The sequence below is a fragment of the Pelobates fuscus genome, chromosome 1, assembly GCF_036172605.1.
Source record: "Pelobates fuscus isolate aPelFus1 chromosome 1, aPelFus1.pri, whole genome shotgun sequence".
In the NCBI taxonomy this organism is placed as follows: Eukaryota; Metazoa; Chordata; class Amphibia; order Anura; family Pelobatidae; genus Pelobates; species Pelobates fuscus.
Window position 1 is genome coordinate 416579214 of NC_086317.1, and position 24108 is coordinate 416603321.

At 40.0% G+C, this 24108-nt stretch overlaps 1 protein-coding gene across 1 annotated transcript in view; it reads left to right on the plus strand.

The window, feature by feature from the left end:
• The window catches only part of ITGB7 (integrin subunit beta 7), a 104056-nt gene that overhangs the window by 31863 nt on the left and 48085 nt on the right, over positions 1-24108 (plus strand). Inside the window, exons 2-3 of the mRNA XM_063428474.1 lie at positions 8716-8806; positions 21065-21138. Of these exons, the coding sequence (XP_063284544.1) occupies positions 8722-8806; positions 21065-21138 (159 nt within the window). The 5' untranslated portion in view covers positions 8716-8721. The remainder of the gene's footprint in view (positions 1-8715; positions 8807-21064; positions 21139-24108) is intronic.

Here is a 24108-nt window from a genome sequence, read left to right on the forward strand (position 1 = left end):
CGGGGGCTCCTTTCCTTTGGAACAGCCTGCCTACCCTTGTCAGACTGTCCCCTAGTCTTCAATCCTTTAAGAAGAAAAAACCCATCTTTTCGGGATTGCTTATGGCCTCCAGGAGTAACTTCTATCTCTCAAACCTTCCTCTTTCTCTCTCCTAAAGGGCCAACTCCACTCTCACCTCAAATTCTGCCACTTTCCCACCATGTCTATTTGCTTTCTCCCTCAATACCCTTTCTATTGTGTTTTTATACCCCACCCCTCTAGACTGTAAGCTCGTTTGAGCAGGGTCCTTAACTACCTATTGTTCCTGTTACATTTTGTTATTGTCTCATTTGGTAAATTCCCCTTTTATTGTAAAGCGCTGCGGAATAAGCTGGCGCTATGTAAATACCAATAATAATAATAATCAATCTATCTGTCTGTCTGCCTGTCTGCCTGTCTATCCATCCATCCATCTATATCTGTCTGTCTGTATTATTATTATTATTATTAGCATATATATATAGCACCAACATATTGTGCACTGCTTTACAATTATAGAAAGAAGAATTTGGATGTGATGAATTACCTATTCAAATGAACTAACAATCCATGAAGTTTTTCTATGGTGACAAGTTGATCAGATAAGCTGAACTTTAACAGTCAGTCTCACAGTTTGCTAAATTTGTGGTAAAACAATGACGAATGTGAAATTTTATCTTCTAATCCTACGCACATATACTGTCAAACACAGATTGTCAGAATAAATGTTTCCAGTTTGCACACAATAGACAACTTCGATGATTTAAATCACATCTTCTATACATAAAGCAAAACAGAAATTCAGGGGTGCTAATATGAGCCATTGTTCCCTATGTTAAAATCATAAAATATGCATGCATACATATTTCATTTCACACGTTTGTAGTGTGTATATGAAGGCTATTGATATGAAGACACTCTCTTTTCCTTGTTGATTATGATCACAATAATATAATTTTTAGATTTTCAAGGCCTGGGTGCTACCACAGTGAACAATCTTTCTACAGTAAAAAGCACAAAAGTGGGCACTTTTTTAAGGAATTTAAATCAAAGGTGAAATACTTTTAATCCATGAATAACATCACACTGTTCATCAATATTTCGGAACTGAGCCTGGTCCTTTCTCAAGATCCTTTCTTAAAGGGAATCTCCAGTGCCAAGAAAACAATCCGTTTTCCTGGCACTGGAGGGTCCCTCTCCCTCCCACCCTCCAATCCCCAGTTACTGAAGGGGTGAAAACCCCTTCAGTCACTTACCTGAGGCAGCGGCGATGTCCCTCGTCGCTGTCTCCTCCTCCACGCCGCTCCTCCTCTGCATTGCGTCGGCCGGTGGGCGAGACTGATCCCGCCCACCGGCCGAGGAGACCTAATGTGCATGCGCGGCAATGCCGCACATGCGCATTAGCACTCCCCATAGAAGAGCATTGAAAAATAATTCCAATGCTTTCCTATGGGGAAATGAGCGACGTTGGAGGTCCTCACACAGTGTGAGGATGTTCAGCGACGCTCTAGCACAGGTTTCCTGTGCTATAAAGGAGGAAGTTCCCTCTAGTGGCTGTCTAGTAGACAGCCACTAGAGGTGTAGTTAACCCTGCAAGGTAATTATTGCAGTTTATAAAAAACTGCAATAATTACACTTGCAGGGTTAGGAGTAGTGGGAGTTGGCACCCAGACCACTCCAATGGGCAGAAGGGGTCTGGGTGCCTGGAGTGTCCCTTTAATTTCTCAAGATTTAAATCTTTGATTTAAGGTCCTGTGAGTGCCAAATTTCTTAATTTCTAATATATATATATATCAGACCAGCACTCAACCCAAAAAAAGTCTAAGTTATAAAAAATATATTACCAGGATGCCTCCAGGCCAGTAGATATAAAGGTAAGAAACAGGAGCACTCGCTTGGATTTTTCAAATGTGTATTAACCGTTTAATCACAACTCAGCATCAACAAATGTGTGAAATTAAATAGTGCTTCACATTTAACAAAATACGACAGGAAATTGCTTATTTCTACGTATTTAGGTCAAGAACTGCAATAACTGCATGGGTGGGATCGTTTTCCTAACCCACACGATTAGTTAAAGACAGGTGCGATTCTAAATACATGCACAAAATCAAAGGGGTAGTGATATGAAAATGAGGTATGGGTGGGTCCCACTATTCATTTTTACTGCTTTTAACCACAATCTGTTTTCTGAAATTATCTCCTGAATTATGTCTATTCCACTATATGCTAAGTTGTTTCTGTTTATTTTAAAAAGAAAAGCCTAAAAAGACGAGGAGGAAAACATTTAGTGTGTAGACGAAATAAATTATATAAAAAACAGCCAGCTCTATATAACAATCAAAATAGCATAAAGACTTCCCAAAGACACACGTGCAAGTAGGAAGGTTGAAACTTTTTGTGTTTGATGGGTAAATAAAGCATCAATTAAAAAAAAACAACTCTAATGGTGGGCAGATGAATATTTATTTTGAATATTTATTTTGAATATTTTAAGAGTTCTGGAACAGAGATCCTTATTCATGAGTGCCTACACATAAATGAGAAAAATAAATTAGCAATTTAAATGGCTAACGAGATTGCTAGCACTATAAGGCACCCAGACTTTTCTCTAGTAAAGTTTGCATTGTTGGGATTGGGAATTGAAATCTGAATGTCAGATTATAGCTGAGTTTTTTTAAAAATCAGCTATTTAGGTGTAAATGTTGCCATGTGCTTAGCAATTTGCTCAAATTCGTTATTAAGTGAATAGAACCCAGGCTAATTCACAAAATGATGAAAAATTGGTTGTTGAAAAATTTAGCCTAAAATAGCAAAGTATGGATAAATATTCAGAATGGATAAATATTCAGATTTTTTTTTTTTACTAAATTAGGTACTTTCCTGTTTAGTTCCTGATTGTTAATGTTTTAATTAACCCAATAGACTTTTTGAAAAACTACTTGAACTAGCAGAAAGTCCAAAAAGTGTGTTGTGGTAATCTGAAAGGCAAATACCTAACTTGAAACTAAAATAGCCAGGCTGTGGTTATCACAGAATTCAGAATCAGCTATTTTTTGCCTTCATTCTGCAATTTAATTTAGAGTTTACTATAACTAAATTAATTCTTCAGTGAATAAATCCCACGTGTGAAGTAATAATTCTGCACGTTCTGAAACTAATATTTTCATTAAGCAGCTGAAATTAATATATCTTCCAAGCTGTATGAATAGGTCATCGTTTAGTGCATAAATCACTGTTTGAAGGTGGGGCTTACAGAATATTGATACTCGATGGTGTTAGTTGATAAAACTATCCTGCTTATTGAATAATGCAGGTGTGATTGATCAGCCTGACGATTGGGTCCATCATTAAGAAAGTATGTTGGAAAAGGAGATGATTCAGGAAGCCTTTCACAAATGATGTTAATAATATGAAACTGTGATTTAATACACAGCATTACACAGGATTTCAGTACCTCCTACATTTGCAAGTATTTGACATGAAGGATTCTCAGCTGTGACGTGTGTTTAAAAGGTTACCTTAAGCACCATGAAAATGATGCTGATAGTATGGGTTATGGTGCGCATAGTTCTCTAATCATTGTGTCTCTGGCCAGTTGGGAAACTAATGTAGAGAGTGCCTTGGTACAAAAATAATTTCTTTTTGGGTCCCTCTAGTGCAAGCATGGCCAAAAAGTAGATCCCTATCTGTCGTACAGCTCCCCCAATGCTTTTTGAGCTGGGGATCTACCATGTGTACAGTTGCTATTTGAAAGCAGTGGTATACTTGTGTTTAGTGTTTGCGTTTGAATGTGCGTATATGTCACAGATGCACACGTACACACACAGATGCACACGTATGTACACACTGACACACATACACAGTCACAGATAGAACATAAACATGCACTGACACACATACACACGCAGATAAAACATATATACACACTGATACAAACACACGTAGATAAAATATATATACACACTGATACATACACACATAGACACACACACAGATAACAGATGCACACATTTACACAAACAGATAACACACCATGTTCACACATGGATAACACATATACACACACATAGAAACATAGTAACATAGAAACATAGAATGTGACGGCAGATAAGAACCATTCGGCCCATCTAGTCTGCCCAGTTTTCTAAATACTTTCATTAGTCCCTGGCCTTATCTTATAGTTAGGATAGCCTTATGCCTATCCCACGCATGCTTAAACTCCTTTACTGTGTTAACCTCTACCACTTCAGCTGGAAGGCTATTCCATGCATCCACTAACCTCTCAGTAAAGTAATACATCCTGATATTATTTTTAAACCTTTGTCCCTCTAATTTAAGACTATGTCCTCTTGTTGTGGTAGTTTTTCTTCTTTTAAATATAGTCTCCTCCTTTACTGTGTTGATTCCCTTTATGTATTTAAATGTTTCTATCATATCCCCCCTGTCTCGTCTTTCCTCCAAGCTATACATGTTAAGATCCTTTAACCTTTCCTGGTAAGTTTTATCCTGCAATCCATGAACCAGTTTAGTAGCCCTTCTTTGAACTCTCTCTAAGGTATCAATATCCTTCTGAAGATAGGGTCTCCAGTACTGTGTACAGTACTCCAAGTGAGGTCTCACCAGTGTTCTGTACAATGGCATGAGCACTTCCCTCTTTCTACTGCTATATATATATATACACACACAGATAACAAATACACACAAACAGACACATACACACAACGATCACATTTGCATATTATTGACATCCCCTGTTTCCATACCTTTTTGGTGCCGGAGGGTGGCAGCCTTCGGGTCCAGTGGAATCTTGCTGAGTCTGATGGTAGTCTGGTTCAGGCTTTGGTTCTCCCCTCTCTCCATCTCCATCGCGCTTTGTTGGTAAGCGTGACATTTCTTCTTCCCAGCACTGCGCCTTCACACTGAGGAGGGGACCCAGTCACGCTGTCAAAGGCCAAAGTGCATGACCTGGCCTCTGATCAATGATGGCCACCCGATGGGCCCCTTGAGCATGCATGCACTCTCTCTCGCTGCCTGTCTCTCTACACCTTTCACCCCCTTTTATGCATCTCCTTCCCTCTCTACCCCATTGTGTCTTTCCATACCCCAAGCAAACCCTTTTGATTTCTGTTCTAACCCCCTCACCCTAATTTGTGTCTCTCTATACCCCTACAATCTGTGCCTCTTCATATTCCCTTGTAGGCCATTAGATGACTCAATTACCCCTTATGTGTCTCTCCTTTTTACTTCACCTTAGTTTGTTCCTTTTCTTTCCCAATTACAATATGCTGTGTCTCCCCTTACATTTCACCATCTTGTGTGTTTTCCTTGGTGTCCCCCCACTTACTTGGTCCCAGATAATTAAAGGGACACTATAGTCACCCAGACCACTTCAGCTCGATGAAGTGGTCTGGGTGCCAGTTCCCTCTAGGGTTTACCCTGCCTGCTGTAAACATAGCAGTTTCAGAGAAACTATTATGTTTACATTTGGGGTTTAGCCAGCCTCTAGTGGCTGTCTTCCGGACAGCCACTAGAGGCGCATCTGCGATGCTGGAGGCATATTATGGGAGTAAATGCTTTCCTATGACACTTTGAATGCGCTCACGGCACTGCCTCGCAAGCGCATTCTGCTACGCTGGCGTCAGATGGGGGAGCTGACGTTGGCGGGGGAGGAGAGGTAAGGGAGCCCGGCGGTGGGATAAGGTGAGTAGGGGGGACCCTGAGGGTGGGGGCACCCTCAGGGTACTATAGTGTCAGGAAAACCGATTTGTTTTCCTGGCACTATAGTGATCCTTTAAGGGGAGTATAGAATTATTAAGATGCCCTTGGGTCTTAGGCAGTTTACAAGTGTGGGTTCACCCTTCATTCTTCATACAGGGATGGTTAATAGGGTCAAACAATTCATGGTTCCCCTGTCTAATCCATTAGGCCCTAGATGGCTGCCTAGGATCACCTTATGGTTAATCCTGCTGCAGAGTGGAGAGCAGTACCATGGCTGGAATCTCCATGTTTCTTTTCGTGTCTGTCAGGAATGCTCCAGGCTCCCTGCATGTGAGGTGAGTGGACAGATAGTGAGTTATGATGTTGAGTCACTCTTCTTTTCTGGGCTTGGAGCAGCCCTGACAGACCAAAAGAATATGAAGATCCTCAACCACAAGCCTGCTCTCCACATACAAAGAGTGAGAGAGAGGGTTCTCCTCTTCTGTCCTGTTACTCTGTCACCCTCGTCTAAGCTGTCACCCACATCCTGTTCATACACTGCATTAGTAACGGAGGTAGATTTATGGTTAACACAAGTACTTGAAATGTATGCATATTAAAGAATAGGTTAGTACATGCATACTTTATATTGGAGCATAAAATAACTGATTTATACTTGATAATATAATTAGACAGAAACTGTTCTGGTCGTTTAGCCTAACAAGGATATGAGAGGCACATGAGGCGTCCATATGTAGATTTTCAAATACCACACTTCAAGGACAGGATACACAAGATATGCAGTTAGTAGAACAAGCCTTTCATACCGAGTAAAGAAAACTGTTAGACAAATAATGAGAACGAAAAAAGTGCGCAAAAACATCTTTGCATGCTTACAAAAATACCAAGGACTTGAAACACCTCTGAAAAAGATGGCACCTGCGAACAAGATGGCAAAACATTTTTTAACTCATTTCTACTCTCTCCTAGTAAGCAGATGCACTTCCATTTTCCTCACAATTCCTGACTGTATAGTGTTCTACTTACTGTGTAGATTAATGCCCTCCCCACCCGAATGTAATGAAAATACATTGAAATGCATTCTCTGTAGCCACTCAATCCACTTTTTGCAATGTCATGCTGACTCCTTCTCGTCCTTACAATGGTTCCCAAATTATTCCCAGCATTAGATGATGTTTGACTTTCACACATCAAAACAAGGCAATTAACACAATTTGAAGTGATTTCTAATTTTACCACAAAATTGGAAAAAAAAAATTGTCAATATTCTGCTTGATGAAATGTCGAAATTCTTGGATGTATATCCTCAATGACATATTTGAAACAAAATACCTACAGAATCTGTATAGATTAAATATATGCAGGCAAAACAACCTTGTCGAGGTATGTAATTCTACATCTCTATTTTTCTAGTTATAAAATCAATCCCCTTCTTCCACATTCCAGAATTTCGGTGACTGCCCAATTACAGACTTCCCAATGCAGCTCAATAAGAAGGCAATTGTCTGTCTCTTGAGCTTAGCTCCAATGAGGTAAACTACCACGAAGTAACAGTCTCAGTTTTCAGATTTTTACTGAAATCTGTACTTTTTGTAAAATGAAAAAGAGGACAAACTCTTCACACATAAAGCACTTCAGCAAGCTAAAGTGCTTTATATGTTTAGAATATTCTTTTAATTAAGAGGTTTACAGCTAGCTGCTTGTACTGACTCTTTATGTATTTGTATAATTTTATCATATGTCTTCTGAAACAACTTTTTCCTAAAGTAGATAAATCTGAGTTTTCTACATTTTCTTCAAAATTAATATCTTCCATTACCCTTATTCATTTTGTCCCCCTCCTTTGTACTTTTTCTAGTTCAATAGTATGCTTCTTTAAAGCAGGTGCCCCAAATTGCACTGCATATTCAAGCTGGAGTTTTACTTTTGATTTATAAAGAACACTTGAACTCTTTCTGATCATGTAGATTCATGTGTTGGAAATGGACTGAAAAAGAAGAGTTAGTTCAGCCTATAAGACCCAGAGTACACAACATTGCTTTCTTTCTATTCTGATGTTCTGAGTGGTGTACACAATGTGATTTATTTATTTTATTTGTTATATGCGTGAATCTTACTGGATAGTCTACTAAGGGGGCTGGTTCTTACAATGTTACATAGAATGGTTGTGCTTTACTACCAGTGAATACCAGTCATACTTTTTTTAATAATATAAAAATTTTGAGTTTATGGGTAAGATTGATTTCTGACCAGGTATCTGCCGGTTACCTCTCCCTACTTCCACTACCACAGTCAGAGAGCCAGAAGTTCTTAAGTAAGAACTTCTCTTAGATCTGTAAAGCATGACTTAGCTCATTGGCTGAAAGCGATCAGCTGTCTTTTTGACTTGATAGTGAGGAGAGATGACCGACAGACAATAGGTAAGAAGTCAAATAGTTTAAAACAGTTTGACTCATTACAAATCAGGGGAAGGATGACATATTCTTCTGCATTTCTCTGCAATACCATTCCCCTCTCTCTTGGCTCTTTCTTCTCTATTCTGTTTAAGACCAGCCCACACATGGTGAACCTCCCTAATTAATAATTACTTGTGACTGTTCTTCTCCGCTTTGTGTCTGATGTCTTACTAATATATTGTTATGCAAAAATATCAATAATCATCTAAAAAATACATTTTAAAAATGGGGGGGTGGGAGGGGAGTTGGATGATGACATTATGGTACTATAACCCGGACAGCGAGCTGTTATGTTTAAAGTGCTTGGAGTGTTTATTTAACTAACTGTATTCAATAAAAATAATTTAGGACATAACCATGTTTCTTACATTTAATGCATTTTCTGTGTTCTTGGAAGACTGGTGGAGCATAAAACAATGTTTACTAGATTTTTTAATATAAATATGTTGTCCCTTTAATGAAAACATATGGATGTATTGTGATTGATTTCTAAAAATAGGCATTTTTTTTTCTTCCTCAGTGAACAATGAAGTTTGTGGCATTGGTCTCGAGCTTTGTACTGCTCCATGTCTCCTGGACATCTGGAAAGACAGAACAAAAACCTCAGAAAGGTATCAAACTCCAATCAAAAGGGACAGTCTGCATGTGACGTTACACACAGTGGTTGGGTGGGAGTCCCTGATAATAGGAACTAGAAAATCTTTGTATTAAAAACAAATGGTATAATGAAAACATTCTTCTTGGATTAAACATCTACTGTTTAGTATTTGGACTTCTAAATATCCCATTCTAAAATACAACAGGAATGTTTTTGAAAATCTTAAAAGGTTATTCCAAGCATTATAAGCACTGCAGCCCGTTGTAGTGGTTATAATGTGAGGAGCTTCCTGGCCCGGTTCTTTGGGACAAACCATTTAGCGAGGCTTCCAGGTGGTTTGGTGATATGCTTCTGCTTATGCAATGCTGCAGATTCCAATGTCATTGCTATTCATTAGCTGAGAGTAGACATATGCAATTCGTTTCGGTCTGAATTTAAATTCGACCGAATTTCGGCAATTTGGACATTCGGAAGCTTCCAAATGTCCGAATTGCCGAAGTTACGAATTTCCGAAGTGATGAATTTTGGAAGAACCGAATTGCTCAGGTCCTGAATTGCCGAAGTCCCGAATTTCGGAAGTTCCGAAACTAACCGAATTGCCGAAGTGCTGAATTTCGGAAGTGACGAAGTGCTTCAGATTTTTGAAAAGTGGCAAAACAGGAGAGGGAGGTAAAATTAAGGGAATGATGACAGGAATCTAACCTTACTCCTAACCCTAGCCCTAACCCTACCCCGAACCCTTACCCCAACCTTACTTTAACCCTACCCCTAACCCTACCCCTAACCCTACCCTTAGTAGGGTTAGGGTTAGGGGTAGGGTTAGGGTTAAGGATAGAGGTAGGTTTAGGGTTAAGGATAGAGGTAGGGTTAGGGGTAAAGGTAGGGTTAGGGATAGGGTTAGGGTAAGGGTTAGGAGTAGAGGTAGTGTTAGGGATAAAGGTAGGGTTAGGGGTAGGGTTAGAATTAGGGTTAGGGTAAGGGTTAGGGATAGAGGTAGGGTTAGGGGTAGGGTTAGGGGTAGGCTAGGGGTAGAGGTAGGGTTAGGGTAAGGGATAGAGGTAGGGGTAGGTTTAGGGGTTAGGGTTAGGGGTAGGTATAGGCAGGGCCGCCACCAGAAATTTTCGGGCCCCTACTTCAGCTCAGGGTCTGAGCCCCCAGGGGCCCGCCTCCAAACCCGCCCACAGGAATAAACACACAGAAACAAACACACACTGATACAAAAGGACACAGATACACACACACACACACAGATACTAACAGACACACATACTAAAACAGACATACACGCATATAGGCATACATACTGAGACATAAACACATATACAGACACACAGGCATACATAGTGACAGACAGACACATACTAACATACAAACAGACACACATGCATAAGGACATACAGACACATACATACATACGGACATCCATACACACATACAGACATACATTCATAATGACATGCAGACATACATACTGACAGACATACATACAGACATACTGACATACATACACTAACATCCATACACACATACATACATTCATAATGACATACATTCATACTGACATACATATTTACAGACATACATACATACAGACATACACGCATACATACAGACATACACACACACACACAGACATACAATCATAATGACATACATTGATACTGGCATACATACAGCGACAGATATACAGGCATATATAGATACTGACAGACATACATACATGCATACAGACACTGACTTCCATACACACATACATACATACATTAATAATGACATACATACATTGATACTGGCATACATACATATATACATACATTCATACAGACTGACAGACAGACACATACTAACATACAAACAGATACACATGCATAAGGACATACAGACACATACATACTGAGGTATGAGGTTAAGGAAGTTTTTAGTGTTTTTGCCAATGATATACGGCAGGTTGCTTCCACATTGTCATTCTCTGAAGTTCTGCCTGTGCATAACACTCAGAATGACAGGCGGATGCGTATTAGGGACTTTAACTTGTGGCTTGGTGTATGGTGTCGGGAGCAAGGATTTGGCTTTATTGCTCATGGTAGCTCTGTTTGGAATGGAAATAAACTGTACAAAAAAGATGGTTTGCATCTTTCTCAAAAGGGAACAAATGTTCTCAGTAAGCAGTTCAGAGGTTTTGTTAGGATGTATTTAAACTAGGAGGGGGGGGCAAAAGGGTGATAAAACATCAATCCAATTGTCCCCCAAAACAAGGACAGAAGGTGCCTGTAGCAAGTGTGTTAAAAAATGATAAGCTTAGAGTCATGTCTACAAATGCTCGCAGTTTAGGGAATAAGATCCATGAACTTGTGGCAATAATGGCAACTGATAGTGTAGATTTAGTCGCTGTTACTGAGACATGGTATAATGAGAAAAATGACTGGGACATAGCAATACCAGGGTACTCTTTATATAGAAAAGACAGGGAAGGCAAGAAAGGGGGAGGGGTGGCCCTGTATGTAAAGAATAGCATAAAATCTAGCCTAATAAAGGTTAGTGAGGCGAACATAGAGTCAGTTTGGGTTACGTTAGAATTTGGTAATCACACAGTAACTCGTGTAGGTGTGATTTATAGGCCCCCAGGACAAATTGAAGAGTTAGATAATCTACTAGTTGAAGAAATAGCTAAAATGACAATGAAGGGGGAAGTTATCATCATGGGTGACTTTAATCTTCCTGATGTAAATTGGAAAACAAAAATAGCTACTTGTGCCAGGAGCACACATATTCTAAACTCCCTACTGGGATTGTCTCTAAAACAAGTCGTTGAGGAGCCAACTCGTAAAGAAGTCATACTAGATTTAGTGTTAACAAATGGAGATTTGGTATCAGATATTACTGTAGGTGAAAGTTTAGGATCCAGTGATCATCAGTCAGTGTGGTTTAATATAAGAACAGTGACCGAGTCACACCACACAAAAACAAAAGTTTTAGACTTTAGAAAAACAGACTTTTCCAAAATTAGAATATGTGTAAAGGAGTCATTATCAGACTGGAGCAATTTAAATGGAGTCCAAAAGAAATGGGATTATTTAAAAGTTGCACTACTGAACGCAACAGAAAATTGCATTAGGCTTGTCAGTAAAAGCAAAAAATTCAAGAAACCACTGTGGTACTCCACAGATGTAGCCAAAATAGTAAAAAACAAAAAGTTAGCATTTAGTAATTATAAAAAAACCCAGAGTGAGGAAGACAGAATGACCTATAAGATTAGGCAGAAAGACGCTAAGCAAGTTATAAGAGCTTCCAAATCACACACAGAAGAGAAAATAGCACAGTCAGTAAAAAAGGGGGACAAAACCTTTTTTAGATACATAAATGAGAAAAGAAAAGTAAAACAAGGATTAGTTAGATTAAAAACAAAAGAAGGAAGGTATGTAGATGAGGATAAAGGTCTAGCTGACTGCCTCAATGAATATTTTTGTTCGGTATTTACAGATGAAAATGAAGGAAAGGGACCTCAGTTAAGAAAAAGGATAAATGAGTCATTTATTACACGTGAGTTTACAGAGGAAGAGGTTCTATTTCAACTGTCAAAAGTAAAGACAAATAAGTCAATGGGACCTGATGGAATACACCCAAAGCTATTAAAAGAGCTTAGTGGTGTACTAGCAAAACCATTAACAGATTTATTTAACCAATCATTGATAACAGGAGTAGTCCCAGAAGATTGGAAGTTAGCAAATGTTGTGCCCATTCACAAGAAAGGTAATAGGGAGGAGTCGGGCAACTATAGGCCAGTAAGCCTAACTTCAGTAGTGGGGAAAGTGATGGAAACCATGTTAAAGGATAGGATTGTTGAACATCTAAAAACACATGGATTTCAAGATCAGAGACAACATGGGTTTACTTCAGGGAGATCATGCCAAACTAATCTTATTGATTTTTTTGATTGGGTAACTAAAATTATAGATCAGGGTGGTGCAGTAGACATTGCTTACCTCGATTTCAGTAAGGCTTTTGACACTGTTGCACATAGAAGGCTTATCAACAAACTACAATCTTTGAGTTTGGATTCCAATATTGTTGAATGGGTAAGGCAGTGGCTGAGTGACAGGCAACAGAGGGTTGTAGTCAATGGAGTATATTCGAAGCTTGGGCTTGTCACCAGTGGGGTACCTCAGGGATCTGTACTTGGACCCATTCTCTTTAATATTTTTATTAGTGATATTGCAGAAGGTCTTGATGGTAAGGTGTGTCTTTTTGCGGATGATACTAAGATATGTAACAGGGTTGATGTTCCAGGAGGGATAAGCCAAATGGAAAATGATTTAGGTAAACTAGAAAAATGGTCAGAGTTGTGGCAACTGACATTTAATGTGGATAAGTGCAAGATAATGCATCTTGGACGTAAAAACCCAAGGGCAGAGTACAGAATATTTGATAGAGTCCTAACCTCAACATCTGAGGAAAGGGATTTAGGGGTGATTATTTCTGAGGACTTAAAGGTAGGCAGACAATGTAATAGAGCAGCAGGAAATGCTAGCAGAATGCTTGGTTGTATAGGGAGAGGTATTAGCAGTAGAAAGAGGGAAGTGCTCATGCCATTGTACAGAACACTGGTGAGACCTCACTTGGAGTACTGTACACAGTACTGGAGACCCTATCTTCAGAAGGATATTGATACCTTAGAGAGAGTTCAAAGAAGGGCTACTAAACTGGTTCATGGATTGCAGGATAAAACTTACCAGGAAAGGTTAAAGGATCTTAACATGTATAGCATGGAGGAAAGACGAGACAGGGGGGATATGATAGAAACATTTAAATACATAAAGGGAATCAACACAGTAAAGGAGGAGACTATATTTAAAAGAAGAAAAACTACCACAACAAGAGGACATAGTCTTAAATTAGAGGGACAAAGGTTTAAAAATAATATCAGGAAGTATTACTTTACTGAGAGGGTAGTGGATGCATGGAATAGCCTTCCAGCTGAAGTGGTAGAGGTTAACACAGTAAAGGAGTTTAAGCATGCGTGGGATAGGCATAAGGCTATCCTAACTATAAGATAAGGCCAGGGACTAATGAAAGTATTTAGAAAACTGGGCAGACTAGATGGGCCGAATGGTTCTTATCTGCCGTCACATTCTATGTTTCTATGTTTCTATACTGACATCCATACACACATACAGACATACATTCATAAAGGCATGCAGACATACATACTGACAGACATACATACAGACATACTGACATCCATACACACATACATACATTCATAATGACATACATTCATACTGACATACAGATTTACAGAGATACATACATACAGACATACTGACATACACGCATACATACAGACATACACACACACACACATTCATAATGACATACATTGATACTGGCATACATACAGACATACATGCATACAGACACTGACTTCCATACACACATACATACATGTGACAAACTGCCATTTGCCACTGGGAATTGGAGAGGACTTATCGCTAGCCTCCTGCCCTGCAATTATGGCCCTGGAATGTATTGCCCTTTAAGACTTACATTTGGGCATAATGGATTTTCTAATGCTGTTCCTGGCCCTTTAAATGCTTTGGAGCAGGGTTACAACTTTTAAACTGGCACTTTGAATGCAGTCGAAGTGCCGAAGCCGTCGAAGTGCAGAAGTTGTCGAAGTGGCCGCCATTCGACAAACGAACACGTGGCGGCGGCCATTTTAACTTGTTCGAACACGGTCAGCGGTGTGTGCAGCCAAATCTATGGAACTGTTTGCGGCTACCCAATTGCACGAACACCGCTGACCCGAACCTACTTCGACACTGCGGCTGGAAACTAAGTCCCGTTCGAAGATTCGCACACTCGTTCGAATGGGACTTAGTCATTTTCTCGGTGCAAAATAGACCGACCGCACAGCCCAAATCCATGGAACTGTTTTGGGCATGAAAATGTGCTTGCGGTCGGTCATAAAGGACTTATACCTATCTCCCGAACGGCTGAACGGATTCAAATGATTTGTGGGTATGTTTGTATTTGGAATGTGCTGATTAATAATATGTAACTGTTATTAATATTGGATGTATGGTTTTAGAGTTATGAAAGTTGGGTAAAATGTATGTTTAAATTGTACGTTATACTTGGGTTACCTCTCAAGGGGAGTGAATCTGTGGGATGTAACTATTGTGTGATTGGGTAATGGATAATTGTATGTGGGCGTCTCCCTTGCAGGGGAGAATTGCATAAAAGCAGAGTGTGTGTAATTAAACCAGAGATCTTCTTGACCCTCAATATGTAGCCTTGTCTCGTTATTGGAGGGAACTGCTATATCACACTGGGGATTGCTATGCTCTGCATACTCCCTTGAGCTTTAATCACTTAGCTCTTTTGAGAGCTTGTTCTTGTTCCTGATACGCTCTCCTGGAGGAGAGGTCTTCCCCACACGGTCCTGGAGGACAGAGGCTGATTCCAGGGTGGACGGAAGACGGCGCGGCTCCAGTTAAGCTACGGCGGCTGTGGAGTCTGCGGTGGTTGTGGTGTCGTCTGCAGTGTGTGGAGTCCTCCGGAAGCGCTAGGTGCATCCGTCAATGGAAGGTGTCCGTTACAATACATACATTAATAATGACATACATACATTGATACTGGCATACAAACATATATACATACATTCATACAGACTGACAGACAGACATACATACATGCATACAGACATACATACACACATACATACATTCATACATACTGACAGACATGCATACATTCATACAGACATACACAGAGCTAATTTTCCAGCCACCCTCCTGTTTCTTACCTTTTCTTTGCAGGAGGGTGGCTGGGGCTGATAGGAGTCGGCGTGGCTCTCCCTCTTTACGGCTCTCCTCCCGCGCAGAGTGAGCTGGGAGGAAGTGACCACTTCCTCCCAGCGGAACTTGCTGTGGCTACGGTTTTTTTCTTTAAAGGGGCCAGGTTGCGCTATTACATGGCAACAGATATAGGGCCCATCGGGTGGCCCTAAGTGCGCATGCCACCCGATAGGCCCCATCAGCGTGCGGGCCCCGGTGCAACTGGCGGCAGTTCCACTGCTACACATGGGGCCCGGGCCCCCCAGGGTCGCCGGGCCCATGACAACCGTTATGGTTGTCACCCCCTGATGGTGGCCCTGGGTTTAGGGGTAGGGTTAGGGTAAGGATTAGGGGTAGAGGTAGGGTTAGGGCTAGGAGTAGGGTTAGGGGTAGGGTTAGGGGGTAGAAAGTAGGGTTAAGGTTAAGGTAAGGGTTAGGTGTAGGGGTAGGGTAGGGGAATTTCGGAAGTGCCGAATTGCCGATGTCCCAAATTTTGGAAGTGCCGAACCGAACCAAAGTGCCGAATTTCGGAAGTCCCGAATTGCAGAAGTGCAGAATTTCGGAATTTCCGAACCGAACCAAATTTTTTGCCCATGCACATCCCTAGCTGAGAGCTTTTAGCCAATAAATGACATATTGAGCAATGTCGGGGCTGGCTGATGACATGCCGGTGATGCTCCTGGAAGTGGACTTACACCTCTGGCAGCAGAGGAGTTAAACTCTGTATATGCAGTATTTCAAAGCAAAACACTGCACATATAGACTCAAATCACCATAACCACTTCAAATCACTACAGTGGTAATGGTGTTTACAGTACCCTTCCTTTCTGAACACAGCATTTGCCCTTGTGTTTAATGTTTGAGTTCTCTGACAGCATCTTTATAATTCCTAAACACTTGTTTGCCAGTAGATTTTGGTGAGGGATCAATAATTCACATAGAAGTCTGTGTCATTCATCCCTCCTAGTCCTCTGTTAAAACAGACGTACTGACCTCTAATTTCCCAATGGAGCTAGTAACATTGGCTTGGTTAGTGGAGATATTCACTCCATGACCCTGCCAACCTCTGGCAAGTAGGCATATGCAAGGAGTGTAAACTAAACAAAAGAGGAGATAAGGTTGTGCCAAAACAGTATAAACAAAATATAGTTACAGATAAACGAAAATGTCCAATATAAAAATAATACTAAAAAGTCCAATAAAAATCCCAATAAAACCTGCCAGAAGATATAGCCTCAAATATGTCCAGATTAAATCTTCTAAAACAGTGTCATATCAGGGTTTTCATCCATATGTAAAAACAAAAGGAAAGACTGATTATGCAATATATCCCAGAAATAGATCATTCCAGTATAAAAGGTCTAATATAGTGCTACTCACGTTTTGTACAGCTTATAACCTGCTCTCGTATGAATAGCATGCAGTGATACAATGTCCACTTAGGGATACGTGATGATATGTTGGTTGGTAGATGTTTCATCAATGTCACGACAGTGACCCCTTCACACAGCGTGAAACCCACAGGAAGACGTTTACTGGACCTTAGAGCGGCTGGACTAGCGTCTGAGAATAGTTAGAGGAATAGCCGGAGGTCAAGGGATTACAGAAGACGGGCACACGATTATCCAAGCCAAGTAACGGGAAACCAGAAAACAGAATAGTCGGAGAGATAGCCAAGGGTCAAATACCAGAAAGGACAAACAGTATTAAATAGCACTAGGGAACTTTAAACAAGAACCACACTAGGGCATCTGACAAGTGTCATGATAGCCCTTATATAGTGTGGGTTCTTTAACTTTAAAGCCACGCCCCCAAAAGGTCCGGGAGCGTGGCCACGTTTGAATTTTGGCGGCACTTTCCCTCTGACGTTGGCACGCATGCGCGTGTCATAAAAGTGGGCGTGTTCCGAGCGGCCAGCGTCAGAAGGACTGAGCCGCCTCCTGGAAGCATGGGAGGAGAATGCCGCGCTGCGCGGGACTGGCGGGGAAAGGTAAGCGATCGTTACAATCAATATGTAGACCATAAAAGAAATTTAAAAGAGACAACAAAAATGTGTGAAAAAAAATGCCAGGAGAATGAAATAATAAATGGTTACTCACATTTAGTAGAGCAGACAAAATGTTTACTGTCTAGGGCGTAACTGGTATAATCCCCATTCTTTAGGAGCAGTCCTCACTGGGACATAAAATGGATGCCCAGTAGAAAATGTGTCATTCATTGGCTGAAATAAAAAAGTAAAATGGCACACTCACAAATGGAAGTAGTCAAAATACTTTTATTAAAACAATATAAAATATCGATATAGCAGTATTAAATATATTTGTTCTTTTAGTTTCTACCTGGCATCCATTTTGTGTTCCAGTGGGGACTACTCCTAAAGAATCCAAGGTAGGGATTATACAACTGACTCCCTATACAGTGAACAGTGTGTCTGCTCTACTAAGTGTGAGTAATTTTTAAATTTCATTCTCCTGGCATTCATTTTACACAGTGAGTACTATTGTTGTCTCTTTTAAATTTCTTTTATGGTCTACATATTGATTCAACATCTTCCTAACATATCACCACGTATCCCTAAGTGGGGATTGTACCACTGCACACTATTCATACTAGAGATGGTTATAACCTCTAAAAAACATGAGTAGGACTATATTGGACCTTTTATACTGGAATTATCTATTTATGGGATATATTGCACTATCTGTCTTTCCTTTTGTTATTACATACGAATGAATACCCTGATCAGACACTGTTTTAGAAGAACTATTCTGGAGTCTGGACATATATCTTCTGGCAAGTTTTATTGGGACTCTTATTGGGCTTTTTAATATTATTTTTATATTAGACTTTTTCATATATTTGTAACTATACTTTGTTTATACTGTTTTGGCGCAAGCTTATCTCCTCTTTTTTTAGTTTTTAGTTACTTGTGGGGCTTAGAGGGAGCCCTACCATTTAGGTGTGTTGCCTCATTTGCATATATTCTACATTTTGTGTTTGGTTTTTAAAAGCGCTGATCCTTTTCCATTTAGTGTATGCAAGGGGTGTGCCAGGTATGCCCAAGCACATCCTAGTGCAAGGTCAAATTGGTCTCCCTCTGCCCCTGTTTAGGTCTCAAGGCACTTTTGCATTAGTTTGAATTAGAATGTCAAAACAATTTTTTTTATTTTTTTTTTTATTCTTTATTTTGTAGTGCACAGTTAAGACAAGATACATTTACACCAGCAATGCCACAACAGCTTATGCCAGGGTTTCCATATTCATAAAAGCACAGTTGTATGGCATGGTTAAACAGTGCACTTTTTTGTTTATATTTAGGAGTGAACAGTAGTGAAACAAACTTATGAGAATTTAGTCAGGTTAGCTCAAGATGTGTCAAACCAGTAGCATGCATAAAAGTTGCTGGGTACATGCTGCCTAGCCTGTTACCGTGTGAGTAAATATGATGGAGTAAAAGACATACACAGTATGGCTTGAAATAAAAACATTTAGCTTTGGAGAAACACTATGTGTGTCTGAGTTATCACGATAAGGTACAGGGTGTTAACTGGGGTGTTATAACTGTGCTTAACTAGGTATCGTGAGTCCGGTAGGAGGCCCCCAGGTGCGAGGCAACAAGGTGTGTGAGTCCAGGCCTACAGAAATGATACTTTAGATATCCAGGCGAACGTGGCGCCAGTACAGCGGTGAGGACCGTCTTGTAGCACCGGCCTGGGAGATCGGCCGCCTCTCCCGTCCGGTTCCCTCTAGGCCACATGTTTCAGGGTTTGCCGCCAAGGAGATTGTCGAGTCTCGGAACCCCACAGGGTGCTGCAGCTTGGTCCAGGGGTATAATAGTCGCTGGGAAAGATTATTTCTTAGCTTTCATAAGGCTATAGCTGCTTGAATTGTCACACTTGGAGAGGAGCTCAAGCAAGATATGTCTCTCCACCATGGCAGTCAGGCCCCGCCCCCAGAATGTCACATTTTTAAATAAAAAAATAATGGCAATCTGTATACACTTAGTTTGTAGAGAATATGTGTACTTTGTGCCTACTTTTTAAAATGAACATTTTTGATGTGACGTTTTTTCTGGATACACAGCCTAATATAATGTGTATATAAGCATTGATCAACTGAATGCAACTCCCAAGGTGACAGTACATTGTACATTGTGACATTGCAACTATTGTTCCTAAATACCAGAGCATGACTCAACTCCAAGCAGAAGTAAATACCTGAGCATGTGACAAAGTGAAAGCAGAAACATTTTGGGAATATAAAGCAGAACTAGGCTGTAATATACCCTTTTCATATATGGAACTATTTAAATGGTAATAATAATAATAATAATAATAAAAAAATGGAATCCCTTCCATGAATGGTTTGAGACCCAGAGTATGTGGCACATGGTGTCAGTTTTTATTGTACAACCCCAGTTTCTAAGAAACCAAAATAAATACAGACTAAAAGGGGAAATCCATGCAGTTCAGTAAACCACAGAGAGTAGGCACAGAATAGTGGTAGACGAAGGGCAGACGAGTGGGTGGAAATAATTTTGAGAACAAAGTTAATAAGCTTTCAACAAACTAAAAACAAAACAAGATTAGGATGACTTGTGGTCGCGCAGGGCAAACTTACATATCTATAGACTCTTACAGTGACATTTGACAGTGATAAAGAATTGACATAATATTTGCAAATTTGGGGCAACATTGTCTAGACAGTAAAAATGTTGAATTGGGCAGTTTTACCAATTTGTCTATTTTGTCTGAAACTTTGCAGTTTCACTGACAGTTCCCAGTTTAAAAAATAACCATGCATTTCTAGTTATATTATAATTAAACATTTACAAAGCATGCCTTGGGAAAAGAGAGATAACGAGCATTCGTCACTCTTCCCATCACAGTCTGTCAAATGCATTCAAGTCATGTTTTACTTATTACTACATACACAGAATGCATGCTACAAAATTCCAGAGATTCCATTTAGTTACAATGAATTGTATGTCATTTGGCCATGTTTGAAATATGCTAATATTTATGTCTAAGTAAAGGTTGGAGCGTATTCACTAAAAACTGAATTGTGGTGAATTGAATACCGAATTGTAAAATTGAGGCTAAAATCTTTTTTTTTTTAATTATCCATTTTAGCAATAATCCCAACTGGGCAATTTAAAAAAAACTGAAGAAACGTTAAAAAATATGTGATCTGCTCAGATACATTAAATTCCATGCATGATAATATGTGTATTTGGTTCTGGCATGAAATATCTTAGCCCAGCGCAAATCATAAGACACTGCCCATGACTCAATATATGCTTCTTTTGGTACAAACAGTATTGGTAAGCAGGCATGTAAATTCACAAAAACTCAATATCTTTTCTCCTGGCAATTGGACTCCATGATGAAATGAAATTACTAAAAGCCTTTAACTAATATTTTTTAATTTTGCAGACATCTGTGAACCCACAGCATCCTGTGCAGAGTGCATTATGTACAGTCCTATCTGCGCCTGGTGTTCTGATAAGGTCAGTAACTCCCACGTGCCATATATGTATATATTCTGGTCTTTCCAAGTGCATTTTATGGCATACCCCTGCTCCTTGGAGGGGGCATTCTCTATTGTTGTTAATAATAATATAAACAGGTGAATATGGTCTGGTGCAATGTGCTTCACAACCTTCCAATCAGTATCATAAATAGCAATATTATTGACACTTTTTGACTGTACCGGTTTGATTTTCTATGGTAATGCGGTATAAAATCATACAGTCCTTTGTATGTTGGTAGACATGTGAATACATTGAATAGCTGAAATTCTACATCTAAAAGCTTTCAACATATTTCATTTCACAAATGTAAATTGTCCATGTCAAACATACATAATATTCATAAATAGGTTAATACTCCTCACAATTTTTAAAACTATTGTCACCCAATCAGTAGTGGCAGGATAGTTGCCTGCACCACACCATTTAGTTTACCATGGCTTCATCCATCAGAGGTTCCACTGAGTGTCTTTAGGCTGGATTTTAGTTTATCAGTGGATTTAGCATTAGTGAGATAGGACTGAGTGTCTATGTTCAAGTTTGGGGATCATGACTGAAGAAACCTAACCTTTAGTCAACTAGACTTCAACGGAGAACCATCCGAGGATGCACAAGGCAGTGACATTGATAGGGAGGGACTGACCTGGGATGTAGCTAATTTTTGCAAATTTTCAGTGTTGGCGCAGAGTCCTTGTAACATTGAAAAATGTGTAATAAAACCTCTAATGATGTCATTTGTCAGGGGGTCACTTTAATGCAACATATATGAAGTTAATTGCACAGTACAGAATAGGCATAAGGTGACTTTAGTAACCACCTATGGGGCACCACATCTATGGATTTGCTTGGCCCCAGTCTTCATTCCTATGAGAAGGTTGACTCCCAAACTAGTAATGTGCAGTAGCATACTTTCTGAAGGGACGGGCTACCTCAAGCGACAGGTGGCAAGAAGGTGCACAGAGCACCCCCTCCCCTGTGGGACTGCTGTATAGCAGGTGCCTGCTCTGTGGTGGTCATGTAAGGCTGCAGTAAGGCCTGCTATGGGGCAGCTGGGATCACTTTATATTGATTTCCCACCTATCTGAAGGGACCTGTACAGATGATGCAACTGGAGTGCAACTGGGTGCAACATTACCCCAACTGGGTGCAACATTACCCCACCCTGGCAATATTACAGAGCAGAAGTGAGCCCGGAAATCAGTGGAGAAACTGGTTCCTGCAGCTGCCCACTGGATCCCAGAGATGAGTGTCCACTCCAGCTCTAAGAAAATGGAAGCTGGGTGGTCCTCACTGTAACTCCCCCCCCCACCTCTAATTTTTTTTAAATTAAATGTAAATTGTTTGTATGCATGTGTGTATCTGTGTGTGTATGTATATGTGAATGTGTGTGTATTTATAGGAGTCTTTGTGTGTATGAGTCTGTGTGTGTTGCGTATTTGTCTATATAAGTGTGTGAAGATGAATGTCTATGTATATGAATGTGGGAGTATTACTGTGGGTGGAGGGTTTTAATGCAGTGGGAGTGGGTATAATGCTGCAAGGTTTGGGTCAATTCTGTGGGTGCAAGATTAATACAACCTAGTGTTTGGTTAATACAACAGGAGGGTAGTTCATTAATATTGGTTTATATAATATTCTGAATTTATTCACATATTTGGTATCATAATGTTATTTATAGAACATGTTAGAGTTGAAGGTTAAGAATGGGTGTGTTATAGTGTAGATTTTTAGGTTGGCTTTAGTCAATATTTGTTGGAGGAGGCTTACAATATTCCCTCTGAATGCACTGTTATTTTTCCACCTAGAAATGCCACTGGTATAGAGGTTCAAATTCCTTAAACACCATGAGTGACTCCTTAATTTGTGTTCATTATAGATAATGTGAGCAGTTGGCTCTACTCTCCCTGGTCTTAGCTATTTCATTATTCTTATAGTTCCAGCCATTCTTCTATGAGTCTGTTCTCATTATCTTGTGGGAATCATATTGAATACAGAAGTTCCTTGGTTCCATCAGATGTCCTGATGCCCAGTATTGTTTAGTTTAACTAGCACCATAGGTGACCATTAACATGCTCAGTTGTTTCAGAGCCCTGTGTCCTCACATCTATTAGACCTGGAGGTAACAAAAATTGTTTCATGAGATCCTTATTTGACCAAAGCCTATGAAAGGTAAATCTTGCTACACTGATATATGATATCGGATATCTAGTGCAGTTATGTGTCAGATGGCAGGGACTACATTCTGGTGTTTGATAAGCAGATGTCTTGAGGTTTTCACTCCGGATGCTAAGCTGTTGATCACTTCCTTTTTCAGCCCGTGAGAACCTCCAGAAGTGAGAAGGATGATGTTACAAGCGGTACAGACACATACATTGTATTAATCTCCTGAATGAGTCACTGATTGATGATAAAAAAAGCACTTGCTAAAGAAAACCTTTACACGCAAGGAATATCAAAGATTCTCAGTTTGACCAAATGTGTTAAAGGAACACTATAGTGTCAGGAATTCAAACGTGTATTCGTAACAGCTCTAAGATCCCCGTTTAGGCCCCTGACCTCACTGTCAGCAAGGCAAAAGGGGATTTTACCCACCTTTTTCCAGCACTGCGCAGGCCTCCTCAGGCTTGCTCCTCCCCCGCTCTGCTCTCTGAAAAGGCAGTGTTTAAATTAAAAAGTCTGCAGGGACAGGCAGTAGACACTAGAACAACTACATTAAGGTGTAGTTTTTCTGGTGACAACAGTGTCTCTTTAAGTAGACTATAAGCCATAGGTATGAATGTGGGTCAGGGGTGGGGTGGGCCAGTAGGAGGAATTCCAATGGCAACATGCCTATCACTGGTAGAATTGGGCCCTCCTGACAAAGGATAAATCTGACTAAAAAAATATGTTACGATATGCATACTCTCCAGGATAAATCTGACTAAAAAAATATGTTACGATATGATAACT